The sequence below is a fragment of the Myotis daubentonii genome, chromosome 3 (genome assembly GCF_963259705.1).
Source record: "Myotis daubentonii chromosome 3, mMyoDau2.1, whole genome shotgun sequence".
Taxonomy (NCBI): domain Eukaryota; kingdom Metazoa; phylum Chordata; class Mammalia; order Chiroptera; family Vespertilionidae; genus Myotis; species Myotis daubentonii.
Genome location: NC_081842.1, coordinates 24,079,850 through 24,103,960, shown reverse-complemented (window position 1 = coordinate 24,103,960; position 24,111 = coordinate 24,079,850). Strand labels below are relative to the sequence as shown.

The following is a 24,111-nucleotide window of genomic DNA, read 5'->3' as shown; positions in this document are numbered from 1 at the left end:
AAACACATAGTGCCAAGAAGGTGAGCAAACATATTAAGAACAGTATGCCATATATGCCAGGTCCCTTGAAACAGCAAGGATGGACCGGCTCCCGGCAAAAAGGTTTCTTAATCTTAGGATAAAATCCTAATTTTTTCACGAGGCTCCAACCAATCCCTCCTGCCCTGGCCAGCCTCACTGAACGCCTCTACATGCCCCACACTGTCCTGCACACCCCTCCTTCCCATCGCCCACCAGAATGGGTGGCAAACTCCTAACTCATCCATGAGGTCTCAGCCTAGGTCTTGCCCGTGTTCTCATCACTGCCTTTATTCCTCACTGTGCTTGCTGTGCCCCTGTGACAACCTGCCACACTGTGCCCACTGGCCCGTCAACACTGGCAGGCTTGTCTGTCTTGTCACCTTGGTCACCTGTGTCCCTGGCACCCGACTCAGGAGGCCTGGCACAGAGGCAGCAGTGAGGACTCTTTTACTGGATAAACTGGTTTTATTTTGTGCCAGGTTCAGGGCCAGGCTCTTTGTAATCTTCCATTTCATGACCTCATAGCTGAGAAAGCTGAGGTCCAGGGAGGTGAAGTCATTGACCTCGGGTTAGGATTCGATTCGAGTCAGTGCGTCCCAGAGCCTGCTCTCTTTCCACTGGGCCATGTGGTGCCCAAGCCTTCCTCTTCCGCGAGAGCAACCCAGGCCACATACCTGTGTCTGGGCGCCCTTGATGGTGTTTGCCTATTACCTCAGGAAGAAAGAATGCCTGAGGAGATGGAATTCTTGGTGGTTACTCAAGCCTGCTTACACAAGTATGAATGCAGCCTCCTGAACACCAGAGGAAAGGAATGTAGGTCAAACAAATTGCCCGGGCCAGCGTCTCCCTCTATTACCCAACTCTTCCCATTGCATGTGTGAGGCCACCAGTGAAAGATAACTAAGTGGAAAATTCCAGGAGCTGTGTAACTATCATTAAAAACAAAAGCTCAAGAAATCAAGGGAAGGCTTTTAAAATCACTTTCTGTTTTAGCTCACAATCATTCTAATTGGAAAGTTCAGATTCATTAGTTTAAGAGCCACACAGGTATGGAAAACTGCAGGAGGCCTCTGGGAAAATGAGCCTTGTTTGGTTGTTAGAAAATGGAGAAAAGGATGATGCTGAGGATAAAGAAAAATAACATTAATTATGAGTCAGGTATACACATTGCCATTGAATCCTCTAACAAGCCTGTAAAGTAGGCACTATTAACACCCCCATTTACAGATGTAGAAGTCGAGGCACAGATAGGTCAAGTACTTTCCTCAAGGTCACCTAGCAAGAAGGGACAAAAGTATTAGAACCCAGCCCAGTTGGCTCCAAAACCTGTTCTTACCCACTATCCAATACCAACTTTCTAGTTTGTGTAATACTACTGTACATGATACTTCCTAATAGATGTATATTTTTTAGGAAAATGTAGTACAGAGTTAGTCAAACAACATTTCAATACTAATCTGTAGCTTATAAATGTGTTGCCTGCAATAAGAAACTTTGTAACACACACACACGCACACACACACACACACACATCTTTTAAGATAACAACGGAAGAGGAAAAAAAACAGAAGATCCTTAGAAAACAGTGATGCAGGTCTTACACATTTTAACCTAAGAGAAATGTAAGGACAGCTAATAAAATCAAATTTTGCAATGGCCTGCTGAATACCTCATCAGCTTATCAATACCATCCTCTAGAAAATAGTGGTACCATTGCCTCCCACCAATTTGAAGGACTGGAAAAAGTAGCTCTTCATGTCAATAATTTTGAAGGGTCTGAGGTTGAACAAGTAGTTATGGACTACCTGAGCAGCAGAAAGCCAAAGACCAAACACAACAGGAAAAACCAGGTAGTCACAGAAAAATGGGTAATTCAATAGTTTCTCATTTAAGTCTTTGTTCAAGTACATTTGCATCACCTACAAGAAAAACACTGTGGCCCAGCTGGGATGGCTCAGTGGTTGAGCGTTGACCTATGAACCAGGAGGTCACAGTTCGATTCCCAGTCAGAGCACATGCCTGAGTTGCTTGCTTGATCCCCAGTGTGGGGCGTGCAGGAGGCAGCCAATCAATGATTCACTCTCATCATTGATGTTTCTATCTCTCTCTCCCTCCCTTTTCCTCTCTGAAATCAATAAAAATATATTTAAAGAAAAAGAAAAATTTAAAAATAACACAAAGACATAGATTATTACCAATCACATATAAGTTAAGAAACTGATATAAAACTTGACGAAAAATCTAAACCCACTGATAGTTTTTCTTTTGAAAATGAAAATTTGCATTCTTGAAGGGCTCCATTAATGTCTCTAGATGCAGCACATATTGCAAATTTGTGGAACAATAAACAGAAAGACTTAAAAAATTACTAATGTCTAAAAAGGCCTACTCAAACTATAAATGATTATCAAAACAATAACAGCACGTTACCATTCATTGTTGGAACACTTACTATGTCCCAGATGATGTCAAATGCTTTACCATATATAACCCTTTAACAACCCTGTGACACTGATGTTTATCCTCACATCAGATGAAGAAACTGACCGAGGGGTTAAGAAACTTCAGTGGTGGAGGTGGAAATCAAAGCCAATTCTGCCCTAGGCCCAAAGCGGAGACATTTGACAGGGTTGTTGATTTGAGCTGAATCTGATACAAGGAAGGCATTATCGTTATCAATTCTATCATCCCTAGAAGTGAACAAAGGAATTGTTGCAAAAAGAAATGCCCATAGAATTCTAATCTTTAGGAGAAAATGAGTCATTTTTTTTCTGGACACAAGACAGACTCACACAGATAAGAATGGTTATTATAAGGAAGCACTTTTACACCCAAATGTGAGCATGACTTCAAATGAAATCGTGAAAGTGAACTGAGAATCTGCCACACCATTCTAGTCTCTGGGACACTTAAATGTGATATTAAAAATACACTGAGATTCTTGTTTCCTTCATTAATATAAAAGTATTTCCTAATAACAACGGGCAAACAATCTGCCGGATAATCTAAATAGATGAAAAGATTCCCTCCCTTGTTCCTTACAAGTAAGATTTCTTTATCATTAAGTTTATTATAGACTAAATGCACAAAATTCATAGTAAAGACCAACACAGGAAGGGAGAGAAGTGAGGAAAGCCACAGGCTTCTGCTCTATGATGCTGGGGCTGACACTCTGCAAACTGTATATCCCAGGCTCCTTTGCCACCTGTCTCCGTTAGATCCTGCCCATGGGTGGCACCAGGGGGAGGTAGCCACTAAGAGGACAGGGGTATGCGCTTCACGAGGTCATTCCTCCAGCAGCTGCAGAGACCCCAGTCCCAGGGCAACCCTTCTGCGAACTGACTGTGGCTGCCACATGTCCCCAAGGGTGCTCCCCAAGCACAACTATGGTCCCCACCGCCCTGCCCTGAACCCAGCCACATGAGGCATCTCTCAGACTCTGGTAACCCCATCTCTTCCCTTTTGTTACTAGTTTCTGTGTTAACTTGGTCTCCATTTTTTGCTCTTTCAATCCTCCTTCACTTGTATAACCAATTCTCTGTATTGAATCTACTCCCTGAAATTGTAGCATGGTTTCTGTTTGTTGACGGAACCCTGAACGAATACAGCAATGAAACTGGAAGGTTAAATACGAGAATGAACCTGCCTCGTGGGATGTCGCTGAGCCTGGTGTGGATGTACTTCTCATCCACACTGAGGACCACTTACAACCGCCCAGAGGCAGTTCTAGAGCCACCAGACAATTTACTCTATTGTCTTTCATAGGAAGGTCAAGCAGGCAAGGTGTGAGGGGTTTGCCGACTCCGCCCACATTCTGATTCCTCAGAACCAGTTTTAAGGGTCTATCCTTATTCAAAGGCCAAACTCTTCATGTTGAGGAATGCAACTTTAGGATTCTAAAAGAAGAACACTAAAACAAGTAATATAAACATAACGTTTTTTGCAACGCAATTTGGTTCAAAGGTCTTTGTTAAGGAAGGAATCCCATTCTTACTGTAAAATCTAAAATTAGCACAATAGAGGCTGAAAGCCCAAGCTTGGGAAAAATGGCTTCTACGTGGACGTGGAACATTCTGAAATACATTTCAATTAGTGAAATGTATAAGTGTTTTTTCAAAGTCAAGTCCTCTTAATGTTCAAAGAAAGATGGAAAATAATCTTTTAAAGGGAGATTGTAACTTCACTCAAATTACAACCAAGAGAGGAAACCCATTGTATAAAGGGCTCGCATTAACAAATTCTAATGCAGCCCAGGTTCCTCTCTCATAAAAACGGTATATGTTACATCTAATGAAAAGTTACTATAAAAACTAAATTTTTAATGATTCACTAAAAGTATTTCCAATCTCTGTGGACTCTGAGCCCCATGGCTGAGTGCAGTTTGCAGACAGAAGCATTCTTTCACTGCAGTGAAAAGCAAAGCTTCCCACTTAAAGCATCCATCCCCCAAACAATGGCTCTGTGTGACTCCACATCCAAGGCCAGGGAGAGAGGGCCTTGGCCAGTGGACCTGAGAACATGACAGTCCTGTGGTGGGGTGGATGCAGCTGTCAATCATCCCTTTGCTCGGCTGTGCCTCCTCAGCTCCTCATGCTTATTGCTCAGTGGTCCATGGAGCTGCCTGGGAGGGACTACCGCTCCCATGCTGATATGGTTATTCTGCTCCCTGTGGTTGTTTAGTTCTTCTTATAAATCAATACATTAGCATTGATATTTTACGCATCAATTTGGTAATCTTGATTTATTTGGACCCACCCTGAGAAATAACATTATCTTGCTTATGATCACAACATCAGTTTCTGAGCCAGGAGGCTAAGGGGCAGACCCTGGATTGCACAGACCAGTGGTTCTCAAAGTGGGGTCCCTGAATCAGCAACAGCTGGCTACCTGGGACTTAGGCCTACAGATTGTTGGGCCCAACCCCAGACCTTCTGAATCAAGGGTGTGGAGGCCATCAATCAACCCTGGGGGTTCTGATGCCTCCACACTGCCTTTGGACTGAAGACTGCAGCACCAACTCTTCCCAGATTTCCAGCCTGCCCTCTAGATTTCAGACTTGCCAATCCTGACAAGAGCCAATTCCTTAAAATAAATCCCTCTTTCTTTCTCTCTCTCTGTGTTTCTCTCTCGATAGACATAGATACACACACACACACACACACACACACACACACACACACACACACTTGGTTTTGTTTCTCTGGAGAATCCTGAGAAATACGGGGAGTTCATAGGTCTAATGCTGTATCTACACTGGGACTAGAATTCTACCTGTTTTTTTCAATACTATGTGCTCAGTACTTAGCACACAGTAGACTCTCTCTGATGAATGCGTGGAACTCACTGAGAAAGGGAAGTGGATCATTTGGCTGGCCCTGAGAGGAGAGCCTTGAAAACAGTCAACCCTGAGGTCACCTCCACTAAATTCCTGTGAGCAATAAACCACTCTTCAGGAATCTTCCAGAGAGTAGAGATAAAACCAACAGGAAGTCACAACCAGGAATTGTGTTTGCTGGTTCTGAGGTTAATTTCTTACAAGTGAAAGAACACCCAGCACTCAGCAGGCCTTTCTTAAGGGTTGCTCTATCCACTGGGCCCGCTGTTTAAATGCCACGAGCGCAGCCACTGCCTCATGTCGTTCCTGTTATGTCTCGTATGTAGAGCACGCTTTCAGAGTCGATCCTTATCAGTACACTGTTTTTCTGGAAAGCATGAAATTGAACACAGTCTCAAAATATTGTCTGTATAAAGTATCTCAAAGGGGTGCTTAGGGACAGAAGATTAAAGAATGTGCTTTCTTGAGAGAGGGGAACAGAATTCAGGGACAAGGACACGCCCCTTCACTTCCAGGGTGGACACTGAGTGGAGGCGGCTGACAAAGGACAAAGGCAGGGCTGAGCCTCCAGGCTGAAGGATTGTCCTGACACAGGTCAAAAGTCATCTTGATTAGCCAATCTGACTCCTCTCTGATGGTAATTTTATCAGCCACATGAAACCGGAAAAGGTGAACATTCCTCAGCTAACCTTCTCCATTCCCCCTACCAAAGCCCAAGTCCAGTCTCATCAAAACCAGGCCAGATGCTCAGCCTGGCTGACTGATCCAGGCTGGCGGAGGGAGCTGGCCCAAAGCAGGAGGTAGGCAGAGGCGGGCAGAAAGGGGGGCTCAGGGCTGACAGATTCCTCTTCAACACAGCCGTCAGTCTGAGGTGGAATCTTAGAAAGCCCAGTGAAACCACAGAGGTATTCTGGGGGAGGAGTAAAGCACTAAGAATTTATTGTTGAATTTGCTCTCTATTCACTTGAAAAAAGCTTTCTTTTTTTTTTTTCTTTTTTTGAGGAAAGGGATTTGCCATCTCACTATAAATCTGTTCAGCTCACTAAGTGTTAGCACAGGGCAGACCCTGGGGCAGGCCGGGTCAACACTAACAGTCACTTATCTTCTGGGGTCTGAACACAAGCCTGAGCTAAGTGTGTGAGAGGGTGTGTGGGGTAAAGAGGGGCTGGAAAGTTAGACAAGGTGCCTCAGCAACTTCTAGTGTTTACAAAACTATCAACACCCCAAACAAAGCAAACATGAAGGGTTAGAGGCTAAGCAAGGGCTCATTACCGTCAACCCAGATAGGAGCTATTTTGAAACAAATTCCAAGGATTTGCTGCAGTTTAAAGATCTTAGTACAAAAACATTTAGATCTATAATGAACCTTCTTAACAGGGAAAAATGGAATGAAAACTATTTTCCTCCAGAAACTAAGCAAAAAAAAAAAAAAAATCCATTTTTCTCCCTTTGAGGGAGAAATAACTAATTATGTATTTTATATTATTTACTTTTTATATTTTTATTGATTTCAGAAAGGAAAGGAGAGGGAGAGAGAGAGAGAGAGAGATAGAAACATCAATGATGAGAGAGAATCATTGATCGGCTGCCTCCTGCACGCCCCCACATTGGGGATGGAGCCCACAATCCTGACCAGGAAGCAAACAGTGACCTACTGGTTCATAGGTCGATGCTCAACCACTGAACCACAACGGCTGGGCTAATTCTGTATTTTAAATGGTCAGACTGTTTACAACAACAACAACAACAAAAGATACACACACAACAAAACTATAGAAGATGCATTGAAACTTCCCAAGCACATGAGTATCACAGAAACGAATCTGATGATTTCAACTCGTTTGTTTCACATAAACCACTGTCTTCGAGAGAAGACACTGGCTCCAGGGACAGATGGCTCTTTTGTGGATGGGAGCAGCAGCCTGAGTGGGCCCCCTGGATGTGCTGTTAGAACTTTATCGCATCCTCTTTATCATTCAGATTGGTTGGGAAAATATGTTTTTTTCTTCCCACAGAGTTGGGTTGCTTTTTAAGAAATTCCTGTTTCAGATTACATTCTTCTATTGTGGCTCTCAAACCTGACAGCTCATGGACAACTCAGGACTTGTGCAATCCCACTTCCCAACAGAAAACCATGGCCCTGCGGGGATGGCTCTGTATTTACATTCCGCCTCACACCTCAGCGTTTACCAGGGTGAGGCCGCTGGTTGTCAGCTCCTGGCTCTTTGTCAATATTTAATCACGGTGCCGTTGTGTAGGGAGCAGGAAACATTCCATATCCCGATAACATGGCTTAAAAAATGAAAAGCTTTCATTACATTTATGGAAGCACACTTATGCTTTTTAAGAAAAGCTATCAAATTGAGAGATTACACCACTGTTCTGATATAGCATTTTAAATGCATTGTCATTGGTAGGTATAAAAGAGGAATAATACATCACCATAATTTTTTAAGTATTACAAACCTTTGGGTTCACCCTAAAGCTTTTTTTTTTTTTTAAATGGAAAAGGGTGTTTAGAGAAAAAACATCTTGTCTATTTCATAATCTCCAGCCCTAGTTCACTCTCTAGGTTTCATAGCAAAGTAGCCATACTAAGAAAATTCCAATTGGCGTTTTGACTGTTTCAAAATGTTTACTTCGAAGTTTTGCTGCTGTTAGAGATTTGTAAGTAATTTCTCTGCCCCAGCCATCAGTCAAAAGAAAACAGCAATTGCCCGGTCAGGGTGCGTGGCTCAATGGTTGAGCACTGACCTATGAACCAGGAGATCTCGATTTGATTCCCAGTCAGGGCACATGCCTGGCTTGCAGGCTTGATTGCCGGTGTGGGGTGTGCAGGAGGCAGCTGATCAATGACTCTCTCTCATCATTGATGTTTCTATCTTTCTATCCCTCTCCCTTTGTCTCTGAAATCAATAAAAATATATATAAAAAAAGAAAATAGTAGAAATGGATGGGAGACACCCACCGGACAGGGAGTCCTTAGTCTCCAACCCAACAAAAACAGTTTGCGTTTCTCGAATAGCAAATGGCTCTCCTACCAAGCTGATCACCTGAGCTGGAGAAGGTCTCACCATTTTAACAACACCTGCAATGGTCCACAGGAAAGGCTCTGGCATTACTTACCGGGTCAAGATGAAAGGAGGACTGCAGTGAACTTGAGGCTGGAAAGCGAATCAGAGTATGAAGCACTGAAAACGCCTTAGCGCAAAGGCACATGGTTCTTCTCTTTCATTCCTTACACTAAGCAACCTCCAGATGAGCAGGTGTGGACTTGCTCAGCTGGATGACGTGTGGCAGGAAACATTATTCACTCCAAAGCTGTAAACCACATTTGACATTCAACAGCTTTTCATTGTGGGTGGGTAGAGGAGAGAATTACCCTTTACCTCAGCCCGTTCCAGTCATCGGTCCTGCAATGACAGAGTAATTACCCTCTGGCTCCTAACCTAGGCCTCTGGTCCGATCATAACCTAGGGATGGGGGAAGGAAGGCGTTTCTCTAACCTCCTTGGACTGGTCTGAGGGGTGTCGGGGATTCCGAAAGGAAGTCCGAAAGGGTACACAATTGGCTGGCATTAGCGTGCCTGGCTTTTTGCCCCCCATCCTGCCAGCACCTGGCATTTCAACATCTGTGCCCCATCCTGGGTTAGTGTACTAATGCTTCATGTAAAGCACCAATAGCTCATTAGGGAAAGGCTGGGTGGGCCCCTGTGTTAACATATTCCCAGCCTACGGCATCTGGTAGACCCGATCAGGAAAACTCATGACTCTCCAACTCCCTTAAACCAAAATACTCAAGAAGTTCCTGGAGCCTGAGAAATTTTTTGTTTACATAAAAATAGTTTTTTTTTTTAATTTATGTCAAAAAATGTACCACTAACAGGCAAACTACAAACTGGGGAATTTACCTGCAAAATACATGAGAGTAACCTATTAAGAATTCTTACAAATTAGCAAGAAACAAGATAAGCATCTCAATGGAAGTAATTCACAAAATACAATATTAATAAAGAAAATTTTAAACAGACCAGGTTTTGCCTATCACAATGACAGTGGCGGTAAGCATGTAAACTGCACTATGAAAAACTGCTGACAAACTTTGTTGCCACAATGATGACATACACCCTTTGACCTTACACATTTGTAAATTTCTTCTAAGAAAAATAAAAATGTACTAAGACTTAATTAGACTACCATGGCCAATAATAAGAATAGGCTAAACAACTTATGGTAAATCCATTCAATTAAATACAGTGCACACATTAATGTTGCTGAAATATATGCCGTGGAAAGATGTTCCCCATTTAAATTTTTAAAAAGTCTTAGATGGAGACTACAAAACAGTGTAATCAGGGTGAAGAAGTGTTTGTATATATAAGACGTGTTCTGAGAAAGTCTAAGAGGGTAGACAGCAAAGTTTGATGAAAGTTTTCCTTTTTATTTATCTGCATTTCTACAATGTGCAATGTGTATTTTTTCTTGTTTGTTTTTAATAGGAGTCAATGGAAGTTGAGTTCAGTAGAAAAATCCTAATTTCAAAGCATCATAGTTTGAATTGAATCATTTCAGGTTAAATGCACTTGTTCAAAATCCAAGCTCATCATTTTATTTGGAACAATTTTTGAGCATCAAGTGGTCATGTAAATGAGGAAGCAAAGAGGCATAAAATGACAAGAGAACAATTGACAAAATAACTACAAGCTTTGCTCCAATGGCTATTGCAATATAACAAATAAAATGACAATTAACCCAAAATACCGTTATTTTAGTCTTCAAAGAACAAATTGTTCCCCCCCCACCCCAAGGTAAACATGATTAACTTAAAAATGGCATTTATAGTGCCTCTCCAAAGCATTCCCCTTCAATGGGAAACAGCTTCAGAGAATCCAGACACTGAAAGGTTTAAAAAAATTTATATTTTATTGTCATTATAAGACAAAACCAAATCTAGCCTAAGTCAAGGGAATCCTTCCTGGAGCCTGAGAAATTTAACATTAATTCACTACTGAATTCAAATAGCTTCTTCCTTTGAAAAGGTGCCATTTCCCACAGTACCCTGATTCTCTGGGTACAAGGAAATGGGGTGTCAAGAGAGAGTGAATGTATGATTTTATCTCTGTGCCTCCACTCAACCAGAGGATCATTAGAATCCCTTCAAGTAGGGTGAGTTGGCTTGTTTCTTTTTTTCTTTATTTTTGCAGGTTCTCAATAAATATTTACTGAATAAAAGAAAAAATACATGTAGAAATGATAAATATGTACTTTTGTAAAACCAATGAAAATTAGCATCACTGATAAAAGTCAGCACATTTTATTATTTTAATTAAGAAATTTTTTTGTAGGGCAAGTTTCTGACTAAGCCTTAAGAGACTGAACAGGTTTGACTATTAGAAGTAAGCACAGAAATGGTGGTAGTGGGGACCTTCGAAGCAGAGAGAAAAATCAAAGCCATATAGTTATGTTCAAGTGAGTTTCTAATAAATTAAAGAAAAGTTTCCATTTACCAAAAATTCTCCAATAGAACTGCATGGGGTATAAGTGGATATTACACATCAAGAGATTACAGGTATTCACACATGGCCATAGATATTAGCAAAGATAAGCAGCTATTGTGTGATGAGTCAGGAGCTAAATTCCAAATATTTGGGGTAGTAGTTTCTAACTGAAAGTGGAAAACACCATCTCTGCGATCCCACCGTGAGTTTCAGTTTCTTCATCTGTGAAATGGGAGTAAGAGCATCCACCTCACCCACTGTGAGCGTTAGACCCAGTCAGGGGAAAGCAGCCAGCTCAGCGCCTGCCCACAGTAGGCACTCAATAAGTAACGGTTATTGTTATAACCGTGAAAACAGGTTTAGTCTCACAGCATCATGGCCCTTCAGCACCACCTGCTACATGTGCGCTCGTGGGCCTTCTGTCCGCTCTTGCACTTGGCCGAAAGCTCCATGAGGACAGGAGGCTCTGGGACACGAGAAGCCCTACGTGAGCCTCTGCTCATCCCTATCCTTCATGCAGCAGGCACTCAATAGGTATTTACAGACTCAACAGAGCTATGAAGAAAAATAATGACATACATTAAAGAAATCCTTGGCAGCCGAAACCGGTTTGGCTCAGTGGATAGAGCGTCGGCCTGCGGACTGAAAGGTCCCAGGTTCAATTCCGGTCAAGGGCATGTACCTTGGTTGCGGGCACATCCCCAGTGGGAGATGTGCAGGAGGCAGCTGGTCGATGTTTCTCTCTCATCGATGTTTCTAACTCTCTATCTCTCTCCCTTCCTCTCTGTAAAAAATCAATAAAATATATTTTTTTAAAAAATCCTTGGCAGACATCACTTTGTGGACTTTTTCCATCCCACCTTTGATGCTCAATGATTCTGTGAAAGACTCAAAAAACTTTAGACTTCTATTTATAGTGATATGGGCCCCACAGCTGTCACATTTGAACTTGAGTCATAAGTCAAGAGAGTGCCTGCTGTTAACAGTTAGGGTTCCTGATTTGAAAGCAATAAAATCAACACTGGTTTTAAACTCACAGAATCAACCGGAGATGAACATGGAACAGCAACTAGAAACAAGGGGAAACCTTGGAGCTCGGGACACAGAGTTCTGAGAGGCCCCCGACTGCTCCTTGGCCTTGCAGCGAGTGCTCTAGGCTCCAAGTCCTGGGGGAGGGCAGCGCAGGGGGCGGGGGGAGGGGGAGGCTCTCTAGCTGTGGCAGAGCCATGGGAGGGAGAATCCAGGGCTGAGGTTCCCAGAACGAGAGTCAGCCACTTATAATTACCCTCCCACCCAAATCACACACAGCAGGGAAGGTAATGCCCTAGGAGGAACCTGGAGTCATCAAGAAGGTAACTCACACTGGGTGCAAAACCCATGGACACCACCAGAGAAGGAAGAACCTAAGAATTCAGAGGTCAGTGATGCCCATATGTCCCGTTCTCGAGCACAGCCTCCAAGGAATATCCAGAAACTACATAAATTGAAGCAGCTATTTAAAACATTTTGGTCTAGCCCAACCGGTGTTGCTCAGTGGTTGAGCATAAATCTATGAACCAGGAGGTCACAGTTCGATTCCCAGTCAGAGCACATGCCCAGGTTACAAGCTCGATCCTCAGTGTGGGGCATGTAGGAGGCAGCCGGTCAATGATTCTTTATCATCATTGATATTTCTATCTCTTTCTCCCCCCCCTGCTTCCTGTCTGAAATCAACAAAAATATATTTAAAAAAACAAAAAGACATTTGGTCAAGAAAGCACAGTTTTCAATATGATGATATGGGTTTTGCTGAAAGAAGTATTTAGATAGTAGTATCATAATCCACAATACATTGAACATGTCATTAGTGAGGAAATTCTGGGAAATTTTAACCAGCCTTAGGAGGAAATCACTGATCCTGCCAGACAAACCAGGCCACACACAAAGGCAGAGACGAGTAACTGGGAAACCCTCTCTGCGAGAATTCGCGTAGTCACGAGACATCCTCCCATTGCTGACAAAACTGCCCCTGGTGTCCATTAGTAGTTGAGTTTTTCAAATTTGGGTCACTCAATCAGCCCACAGATAGTGAAGGTCCTGATATGCCAGTACCCTTTCCTTTTCCTGCAAGAATCTCAAACCTCTTTCCTCAGAATTTCGAATCCATGAAATCTCCCAAATGTGTCCCCCATGACTTAGCGCTCATTTTCATAAAAACCCTCACCTGAGGATATATTTATTGATTTTAGAAAGAGAGGAAGAAAGAGAGAGAGAGAGAGAGAGAGAGAGAGAGAGAGAGAGAGAGAGAGAAACCCGTCGCTTGGTCTGCCGCACCCACCCTGACCCAGGATCAAACTGCAACCTTCTGGTGTATGGGACAATGCTCCAACCAACCGAGTCACCTGGCCTGGGCTCATTTTATTTCTTGAGTAGCATTTGGCCCTCAGGTCACTGACAGCTCTCTAAATCAATTGGAACTTTCTCCCTTCTGTGCAATTTTCATACCATATAATCAGAGCCTTTGTAATCCCACCAGAAACCTAACTTGAAAGAAGTAAACTCCTAAGCAGAAAAGCTACGTCAGAGTTAAAAAACAAACAACATTCCAAAGGATGGTGACAACTTGTGGCTGTCCATGAAAGCAGAGAGTGCGCAGGCATGTAGTTTATTTCTACAATTGGGGGATCACAATGCAGCCCCTCACTCCAGTCTTCCTGGTAAAGGAGTTGCACCCTCCTTTCCTTCCCCTTCCTTTTTTTTAAAAATATATATATATTTTTTTTATTTTGAGAGAGAGAGGAAGGGAGTGGGAGAAATATCAATGAGATGAGAGAAACATCCACTGGCTGCCTCCTGCAGGCCCCCTACTGGGGATCGAGTCCACAACCAGGGCATGTGCCCTGACCAGGAATCCAACGGGTGACCTCTCAGTGCATGGCACGACACTCAACCACTGAGCCACACAGGCCAGGGCTCTTCAGCCCCTTCTTTCAGCTGCTTTCCCCCCAGAGGTAGCTGCACTTTCTACATATGAGGGACCGAGGGACAGCAGTCTGACTGGAAGAGGGGCAAGGAGACTGGTCTTAAAAATGCAAATGCATTTATAAAGCAAACTCACTAGTGGAAATTTTGCTTACATTTTACGTTTGCTTACATGACTTTGTGGGGACGTGATGGAGAATACAGAGAAACCATCACCTTTCTCTTCAAGCCACAGTCTGAGGATACATTACTTATTACCTATAGTTTTAATACAACCATTTTAATTCTAAAAGCAAATATAAATCCAAATAAAGCACGTAGTTTAGGTAATACTTCTGTGCCAATATTTATTTTTTGGTTTTGACAAATGTACCACAGTTAGAAGAGATGTTAACATTAGGGGAAGCTGGTAAATGATATTTGGAAACTCTGTAATGTGTTTGTAACTTCTGGGTATATCTAAAGTTATTCTAAAAGTGTTTTTTAAAAGTGAATAATGTTCCCTATTTTTTAAAGGAAAGTGAGAAAAACACACCAAACTTGTCTCGCTCGTTTGAAATCGATGCTGACTTTGTACTTAGAGTCAGTAATTTTCAAGAGGAAAAAATATAACTTCCCAACCTCTATATTTTCACCAGGCCCACTCAATATTAATGTAGTAACAGCAGCAATTAAACAAATCAGCAATATTGAAGTTTCATTGCATGCCACATAACAAGAAATGTTATCAAACTCACCCCTCCACCTCCCCTTGGAAGTAAAATGTTCCTAGGTGAGTTTCCAGCATATAAAAGAACTGAGGGCACATATCATGCAGTGCATGTGTGTGTGTATTTATGATTAAGATAACCTGTTGTTTCTTTTCATTATTCATAAGTAATGAAAAAGCAAGTGTTGAGACATTTCTTTGAATCCAAATAACAGCTCAATTTTTTAACTGCTTTGAAGATGAGACAAGTAAATTCGGAGAAATGGGATGTAAATAAGAATTAAGTGAAATAAGAGTATGTTGTATAAGGTAGTACTTACTTTTCCCCCTGGATGTTATTGTTTCAAATTATTTTAAGCACTTGAAAGGAGGGAGGAAGCTACTCTGGTGTCAGTAAATATGAACACTCCTTTAGGAGTTTTCTTCCCTAACATCTCTCATTTCTAAATCTCACCAGGCTCTCAGCAAGCCACCCCCACCTGGCTCCACCTCCCCTCACCCAGACTTCAATGAAGTCACTTAATCTCTTTGGGTCTCAGTGTTCTCTGTAAAATGAGTAGATTGGGTTGGGTGTGCGATGAGAAACTGGGAGCCCAGGGGCCATATTTTGCACTACAGATGTTTGTTAGCCCCCAAATTATGTGTTTCTTTAAAGTTACTTGCCAAAATTTCATAGTTCTCATCAAATCCTGGCCTGGGTCTTACATCAGAGGACTGTAACGATATTCAGACATGGATAGAAGGTCCATGGAAGAACAGCAGCCCTTCACTCCTGGACCCATCCTCCAGGTCCCCACAGTCTTACTCCCACCTGGCTCACTGCTCTCATTGGTTACCTACATGGCCCCTGCATGCATCTGGCTTTGCCATCCTTGTCACCCTTCCAGCTCTAATAGTCTGACTCCCAGGGTCATTGTTTACCAGTAATAGAAGGTTTTAACTATGCTTCCAGTGCCCTGGGTCTTATTCATGTGTTAGTACAAGCACAACAATGGTATATTTACTTTGCTGAGCATTTCCATATGAAACCCAAGAACAATAAACCTAATACTGAAACCACCATACCACAGTAGAGTAGGTATTCAAAAAGTTTTCAAATTGCTGCAGCCTAACGTTGTTCTTCTAGAATGAGGTCTTTCTTTAAGGGCTATTTGGGTCAGACTGTGGAGCCACTGTAGGCTGGATAACTACTCTAACAGGAGATCACTGGTTACATAATTTAAGTATTCAAAAATAAAATCCCAGCGGCCTTCTCTCTTACCCCTTACAGAACCAATTTTAGAGTGGAAATAAAAAGGACAGAGTGCATAAGATGCAAGGGCTCATAATACAATGTCAGATCAGGTCAAAATGGACCCCCAAATTGTGTGACATTCACAAAGAAAAAAATTGTAATTTTCATAAGTGGCATAATTTTTAGCTCCTGGTGCCATGAGGAGAAAAACAGAAGGCTCAATTGGTTTTGAAACTATTTGAAAACATGTTCTTTTTATAGGAGTGGAGATTAGCCTTTGAGTTCTTTTCTAAGACACTGTGCCAGGTTCCCAAGGGCCAGGCCCTTCTTATTTTGGAAATAAGTTTAATTCTAATCTTTTTCTGGAGGGGAATAGGGGCTACAAGCTATTATGCTGCTGGACTTGACATTAAAAATGCTATAACATTTCATAACACAGCAGCTTTTTTGGTTTTGTTTTTAAGTTTTAATGCTCTAACCTCAGATCTAAATTTATAACACGGCTGAAGATCTTAGGAATGATGAGGAAATTACCTCATTCCCTTTAAACTGTTTTAGACAGCAGAGTTCTTTCCCTATATGGCAAACCAAGAAGGAAGCAGAATCAAGTTACACTAGATTAGTAGCTGCCACAACTTACCTGTTGTTTAGCTCTGGGCATGCCTACAACCTGCTTGTGAGCAAGTGGATCCTGGCCACAGCCAGCTGGCCAGGGAGAGTGCCTGTCCTCATCTCGCTCTCTCTTTCTCTCTCTTTCTCTCTCTCCACACGGTCCATGAGGCATCCTGGCAAGGAGCCTTCGCCACTAGAGGTACCCGATACTAATGAGTCACTTTCTTATGGACTTTGAATTGGTTCTCTGTGCACACAGGTAAACCTGCATAGGAGTAGAAGGGGAAACTGAGGCAGGCTGAGGACCACAGCCGGGGGGATCCTAGAGGAAGAAGCAGTGGGTGTGTGCTTCTGAGGGGATAACCACAGGATCGAGTCAGCGGTTGGTCGGTCGTGGGCCAGGGGAGGTGCTGACAGACAGTGGGCTGCCTGGAGGCCTGGCTGAGCGGCTGTGGAGCTGTGCTCTGTCCGCTGCCCTCCCTCAGGCGCCCTGAACAAGCCCCTCTGCCTGCCAAACGGAGCATCGCCTGCAAAAGCCCAACCGCCCCACACTTTCTTGTTAGAAGCTTTTAGTAAGACTTAAAACAACAACAGAAAAAACACACACAAGTCCATGAATACCTCAGCCATGTATTTCTACAAGGAAGAAGTCTGAAGGATCAATCATCTCTATTAGGACATGGACAATAAAACCCTCTGGAATTGATGAATTTGTAGAAATCAGCTGCCCACTAATGCATTGCTTCTTGTAACCCATAAAAATGAAAGCTTTTTCATTTTTCGGTATACTTTGCGAATATTCCAAGGAAGAAAGATTCACAATCACTTTCATGAACCATAAATACTAAGGAGAGACTATGAAATGGAAGTGGGGGGGGGGGGAGAACACGATATTGCCGATGATGGATATACCAAAAGAGGACGCTCAACTACAAATACATATAAAATATTTGGGAGGAGCTGTAGGGGTGTCTGTAAAATGTACAGATACAAGTGGCAATTATTAGGAAATCAGATGTACAAACCTGACTAAAGAAAACAGATCACTGTTTTAGCTTCCAATAAGCTTTGCTTTAATGCAGCCTCACGTCAGTTAGACGTAACCAAAAATATTGTACGAGCACTTTTGGAAAGCATCATCCCAGGGCCGAACAAACACTAATCACGTCCATTCCTCTTACCTGGGCACTTCCTCACCTAAACCACCACCTTCTGAGTTATATCGAAAATGCTACAAAAGTAGGAAAAAATGAGAATAGCCTAAAATGACGCAACAAATACTGAAAAATAGGTCCGGTGGCAAGAATAAAATTAGGTTGATTTTATGCATGAATGAAAACAGAGAAAGGCAAGTGATAAAGGTTGTGACAGAACATGCTTGACATAATTATTTAACAAATAGTTAAGGAAAATAACAACATTATTCACAAGAGTAGCCCGAAACAAAACAAAGGAAACGAACAAAGCGCATCTGGAACAATGAGGGCCCTCACAGATCTGATGAGGAGAGTGAGAACTACAACTGTCCTGGGCGTGACCAGAAGAACTAGCGATGACCTAGCTCTGCAGATTCACTGGGGAACCTCAGAAACATCACTCAGGGAACATAAAAACCCAAAGCATCACCCTTTCCTGACGCCCATTTTCTGTTCCTAGTTCTCACCCAGATACTAATGAAGCCAGGGGTTCTGATGGAGACTGTTGTATGGGCTGTTTCTGAACTCCACAAACACCTTTCTCATCTTTCTAATCTTCTTGGTTTTGGGGGTATAATAAAACATTCACTTGCAATTCTGTCTAGATATGTTTCCACTTCAGGGTGAACAACAGGGAGATCTTTCCTCCTCTATCTTTCTGAATCCAGCACCCCCGCATGGCCCTGGCAGTCAATGGACAGACTTTGTAAATGGCAGTGATGTGCAGAGAGGTACCTGAACCCTCGCTGCTGCCTTCTCTGCCTCCTACAATGCAGGTGGCTCCTTGCAAAGTTCTCAAGAGCCATCACTGGTCATCCCTTGCCCCCGTGTCAGGAGAGGACTATGCATTGCCCGGAGCTAGAAAGCAGGGTGGGCAGCCAGGAAAAGCTGTTTACAGGTGGGGAAGGAGCACAGACAGAAAGAAAACATGCCATCCCGGAGAGAGCACTGTTCTGTTGGTGGAAATATACACAGTGATGGGCTGACATCTGAATGGGAGAAAGCAAGTTTATAAATGCCGGACAACATGGGTTTAAAAAAGAAAATGAGAAACAACACATTGAAATACTGCTCTACCAAGGGATAAAAATTAGAATACACTTCTAGACTTGAAAATCTTAAATGAGACTGGATCTGTCCTACGAATTAAGTTTTGAAACACTTATTTTAAGAAATGTGGCATTAGCTGAAGAGGGGCAAGCTCATGAAAAGTGGGAATAGTGAGCCAGGGGACATGAGGCTGGGCCAGGCCTGGGCTGAGAAAGTTGGGTGAAGTTCAACCTTCACAGACCTGTCTCCTTTGAAAATGGTGAGGAGGGTTGGATGAGATCACCTCTCTGATCCTTCCTATCTTTAAAATCCTATTACTTTACTACTAAAAATGCTCAATTTCATAATTGACTCTTGAATTTCTATTAAAGTTGTGTGCAAAATCATCTCCCAGCCACTGGCAGTATAAAGCATCATAAAGCAGTATCTGTCCTAACAGCTCAAGGGGAATAAAGCAGCTAAAGAAAAGCATTTGCAAAAGCCCTTTTTGTTAAAATACTTAGGACTGAATTTCAAATGTAAGAAAACAAAACCATTCATGTCTTCAGGGGCAAAGGTCCAGGAGTAAAAACAAATTTCTGTTTTAAAATGCAAATGTAATGCTACAGATGCACTTTTAAGAAAGGACCTAGAATTACTATTATTAGCACTAATAAGCAATTTCAGAGTGTAGCAGTTTCTAGTAAATTTTAAAACTAAAGGGTGTTATAAAATAGGTTAACTAACCAGGTATTCATCCGATGTCTATTCCTCAGTGAACACCTGAGCCTATATTATGTATGTCTTTATGGAGAAGAGGGTAGATAAGAGACCAAGAATATAAGACAATGCCGCTAAAAGAGCCTGGAACCAGAGCCAGAAGTTGACAGGTTTAGCCTGAGTCTTGCCAGACATGAATGAGACTTCAGGCAAATCCCTGAACCTGACTGGGCCTCGGTTTTCTCATCTCTAAAATGGAAATGCTTTGTTCAATTTCCAGATGTCATGAGGAGCAAATGTGATAATGAACATGAAAATACTCAAAACTAGGAAGCCTTTTAAAAACCTACGTGTGAGGAAGGGGTACACAATGGAACACAAGTTCAGAAGAGGTTGTTCAGGCGGAGATGATCAGATTCAGCTTTCCCCAAAGAGGTGGGGCTCTGTATCAGAGCGCCTGGACCTTCGACTTAGCAAAGGGCTCATGCTGGGAATTCCCCAGAGTGAAAAAGCAGTGCCAGGTCAAAGGCCCGGGAGTTACAAATGCAGGCAGAGCCAGGAAGCATGGAGGACAGTGAACAATGTCAGTGGTGAGATGTGCAAAGAGCTCAGAGAATATGTGATGAGAATATCTATGTCCACTTTTCAGATATGCACCCTGAAAACTTTCCTTAAGATGTTTTAAAGGACCACTATGTGTACACCAATTGGTAGGCAAAGATCTCATTGAATCTAACTACAACATTTCCAAAGGCTGTTCCACCATAGGGTGAATCATCTGATGGTAGCTTAAATACACACACAGCCCCAGAACTGTGGTTTACCTGCAACCTATTTTTTAAACCCAATCATATTTCTTTAAAGTCTTGAGTACATGCAAATGGATACAGCAACCTTTGTAGCTCTTCAACAAAAAGCAATGTAAATTAGAAAAGCAGGCAAAGATGGCACTCAACATTCCAAGGAAAAAGGTCAAAGCACACGATACACTTAGCCCTGGTAATTTCTGGTCATGGTTAAAAAGCCAAAATGAGTTTACCAGTCATGTAATGCTCTCTAGCCAACAGAAATAAGTGTTAACTGCACACCACACAGAATGTTTTCACTGCTGTGTCCTTGGCTGCCGAATCACATCACTTATTAAAGTTATAAACTTTACTATATTTTGTAGAAGTAATAAAGGCCTCTTAACTCAGTCTATAAAAATGGGAATTCATGGAATTTAAATATAGCCCAAGTAACTGAGGAAACAAATACTTAGCCATTCAAGCTTCTGTAGTGGTGTCATTGACGGGGAGGGAGTAAGTGGGCTGTAATTCTCACAGAATAATACATTGAAAATAACCTGTAATTAGTACCATTCTAGGAAGAAATGTAGGTAATTTAAAGTTTGCTACTAGTTAATAGTACAAACAAATAAAAAGACAAATTATTTTCAAGTACTTTGGAAATAACTTCATCGGGAGAATTTGCTTTCAATTAACATGCCAATTAAAATTTTTCTTATTTTCTCATTAAACAGGGGGAAATGCACCTGTCGCTGGCACTAAAATATAATAAAAGTGGAATTAAAATGTGTTAGTTGGGTCTACAACTAGAACTTTTCTCTAATTTAAAAACGAGTCCTTTACTTTTTGAACAATAGGTGTAATGACTTGGGCTGAATGTAAGACGTGGTCCAGGTGCTTTCTCATTCCTTTAAGAGAGAGGGTGGCAGTCACCCCAGTCACCCGAAAAGCGATGTCCTGCAGGGCCCAGGGACCCAGATGGAATACAGCAACCAGGGGGAGAGAAAGCCAAGGTTAGAGCGACTGTATTCAGAGTCATGGCGATGGCGATGTGAAATGGTGCAACTTTTTTGGAAAACAGGCAACTTCTTAAACACACCTACCATATGTGACCAGAAGAACTAGTGATGACCTAGTGATCTTTAGATACACACTTACCATATGACCCAGCCATTCTACTCTCAGATATTTACCCAAGAGAAATGAAAGACTATGTCTCTACAAAGACTTGTATGTGAATGTTCAAAGCACTTTTATTTGTAATAGACAAAAACTAGAAACAACTCAAATGCCCATCAACAGAGGAATAGGGTATTTCCATAAAATGGAGCACTACCTAACAACAGAAAGCAGTGAGCTATAAACATACACAGTAATATGGATGAATCACAAAACAATTACACACTGAGTGAAAGAAGCCCAACGAAAACTTAGTATGTATTATATGATTCCACTTACATTCACTTTAGAAAATGCAAGCTAATCTATAGTGGTGGAAATGAGACCAGTGGCTGCCAAGAGACAGGACTGGGGGAATTACAAAGGGGCACAAGGGTACTTTTGGAGGTGAGAAACTATGTTCATTATCTTGATTTTAGTGATGGTTTCACAGGCATACACATATGTCAAAACTCATCAGATTGTACACTTCAAATATGTGCAGTTGATTATATAGTGGGGCCTTGACTTATGAGTTTAATTCGTTCCGTGACGGAGCTCGTAACTCAAATTACTTGTATGTCAAATCAAAAAGTGAATGAGTGAGACATGTGAGGCTGGGCTGACGTTGTGGCGTTCACTGTGGTGTTCGCTGCGCCAACTAGCGGTGGGGTATCTGAAGCTGGCTCGTACCCCGAATTTTAGCTCGCACCTCAAAGCAAAAAATCTGCCGAGAGACTACTCGTATCTCGAAAAACTCGTTAGTCAGAAAACTCGTTAGTCAGGACACTCGTAAGTCAGGGCCCCACTGTATGTCAATTCGACCTGAGTAAAGAGGAGGGGAGGGGGAGGAGGGGGAGGGGGTTGGGGAGGGGGAGGGGGGAGGAGGAGGGGAAGAAGGAGGAGGAGGGGAAGAAGGAGGGGGGGGGAGGAGGGAAGGAGGAGGAGGGGGAGGGGGAGGAGGAGAAGGAGAGAGAAGTTGGAGAAAAATGTGAGTTTCCAGAGACAGAACAGGTTAAACATGGAGGCCCACAGACCCTGAAGGAGAGAAAACGGCATGGAAAGATCAAGGAGAGAGAGGAGAAACTGTACTCCATTTAAGAAAAGCAGTCCACGGAGGCACTGGGCACCCCCACAGCACTTGGTGATGTGTGCAGTAGCCCCCTGCGTTAGCAGGGAGTGATATGTGACAAATTGAGGTCCTGGAGAAGCAGGAGTAAGAGAAAGTCCTGGTTTCCCTCAGGATTATCCAAGTCAGTCCACCAGGATCAGAGCAGGCAGGAAGATGAGAATGCAGGATGAATACAAACATTTGGGAGCCCGACTCCCTTAAACTCGCCTCCCTGGTTCTAAATCTGACAGCAAAAGCACCAGCACCCAGTAACCTTTACTCCTTAACTGTGTGACAATTGCCCTTGAGCATTTACACACCTGAGAGAACTGAGGCCCAGGGTCATTCAGTGATTTCTCCAAGGGCCTCAGTTTTCTCAATTGTAAAATGAGAGGGGTGGTTTGGCTCTGTGGTGTGTGGGTCATATAAGTCCTTCCTTCCTTCCTTCCTTCCTTCCTTCCTTCCTTCCTTCCTTCCTTCCTTCCTTCCTTCCTTCCTTCCTTCCTTCCTTCCATCTTTCAGAGCGTACTAGGCACTGTCGCAGATAGGCAAGACCCCTGCACTCCAATGGACTCCAGAGAGACTAAAAATGAAGGAGAACTAGATAAGGTAATGTCAGGGAGTGATAAGCTCTAAGAAAATACACCAGGCATGCCTGAGTAGGGGTGGAGTGCCTTACTTTAGGGAGTGTGGTCAGGACAGCAGCTCCGAGAAGGTCAGAGTTGAACAGAGTCAGGAATGATGAGAAGGAACCAGCCACCTGATTCCAAAAGAGAACGGGCAATAAACTTATTTGGTTCTCTTCACAGGTGAAAAGAAACCTACACTCTCTTTCTCATGTATACCCGCTCCACCCAGTAACACAGAGAAATTCCATTTACACACAACTTTTTAAAGAGTAGCTACAATATCATTTATTAGAACAACCCCTTCAAGATGGGCATTCTCTTCTACCTAACTCCTTCATTATTTCTAAGTTTCCATCCTAATGGTTATAAATTTTCCCACTTCTTCCAGGCAGAAGTAAATAGGATTTAAATCAGTGTTATGATAACGATGCATAGTAAGAAAGAAATCCTACACTGTGACCCAATGTATACATAAAAATGAAACGAAAGTTTTAAAAAGCCAAGCTAACCACGAGCAAGGCATTATTGTACATTCTATTATATTTCATTTTTCTTAAGTGATAAGGTGACTTCAAAGGTAATTCACACTTTGAAAAACACTATGCTAAACTAACATTAGCTAGTAATTTTGTTCAAAGACAAACAGAAACATGAAAATTTCAATATTGAACAACCTCAAAGGCCACCTCCCCTCCCCCTTTTTTCTGTACCCATACTTGCTTTAAGGCAATGGAACCCAAATTTCTCTGTGACTTGTGGAGAAAAAGCCCAGAAGGGACATTTTTTCAGGAGGGTTGGGGAGTGGGGTGGGGGAAGGAGAGGATCCCCAATATACAAACTGTTCACTAGGTGTGGACATAACCTTTGGCTTGCAAGATTGCCCAAGAAGGAAAGATTCACAAAGTCTTCACAGAAACTTTGTGTGTGTGTGTGTGTGTGTGTGTGTGTGTGTGTGTGTGTGTTGGTAGAGGGGAAGCTGTCAGCAAGCCATTAAATTGTAAGTGCCCAGAGGCTTGGCTGCCTCCCTTCACCACAATCCCAGTTCCACGTGGACAGATGTGTAACTGTAGCCCTGAGAATCATACTTCAAATTTAGTACATAACACAAGGG

The 24,111-nt window shown here is 42.5% G+C and overlaps 1 protein-coding gene across 3 annotated transcripts in view; it reads right to left on the bottom strand.

Moving 5' to 3' along the window:
• SCHIP1 (schwannomin interacting protein 1) overlaps positions 1 to 24,111 on the bottom strand; it is a 118,890-nt gene that overhangs the window by 92,166 nt on the left and 2,613 nt on the right. Inside the window, exon 1 of one of the 3 annotated variants that reach the window (XM_059686906.1) lies at positions 8,483 to 8,663. The exons of the other annotated variants lie outside the window; for them this stretch is intronic. Coding sequence (XP_059542889.1) covers positions 8,483 to 8,575 — 93 coding nt within the window. The 5' untranslated portion in view covers positions 8,576 to 8,663. Of the gene's footprint in view, positions 1 to 8,482; positions 8,664 to 24,111 lie in introns of those variants that run through there. 3 annotated transcript variants of the gene reach the window in all.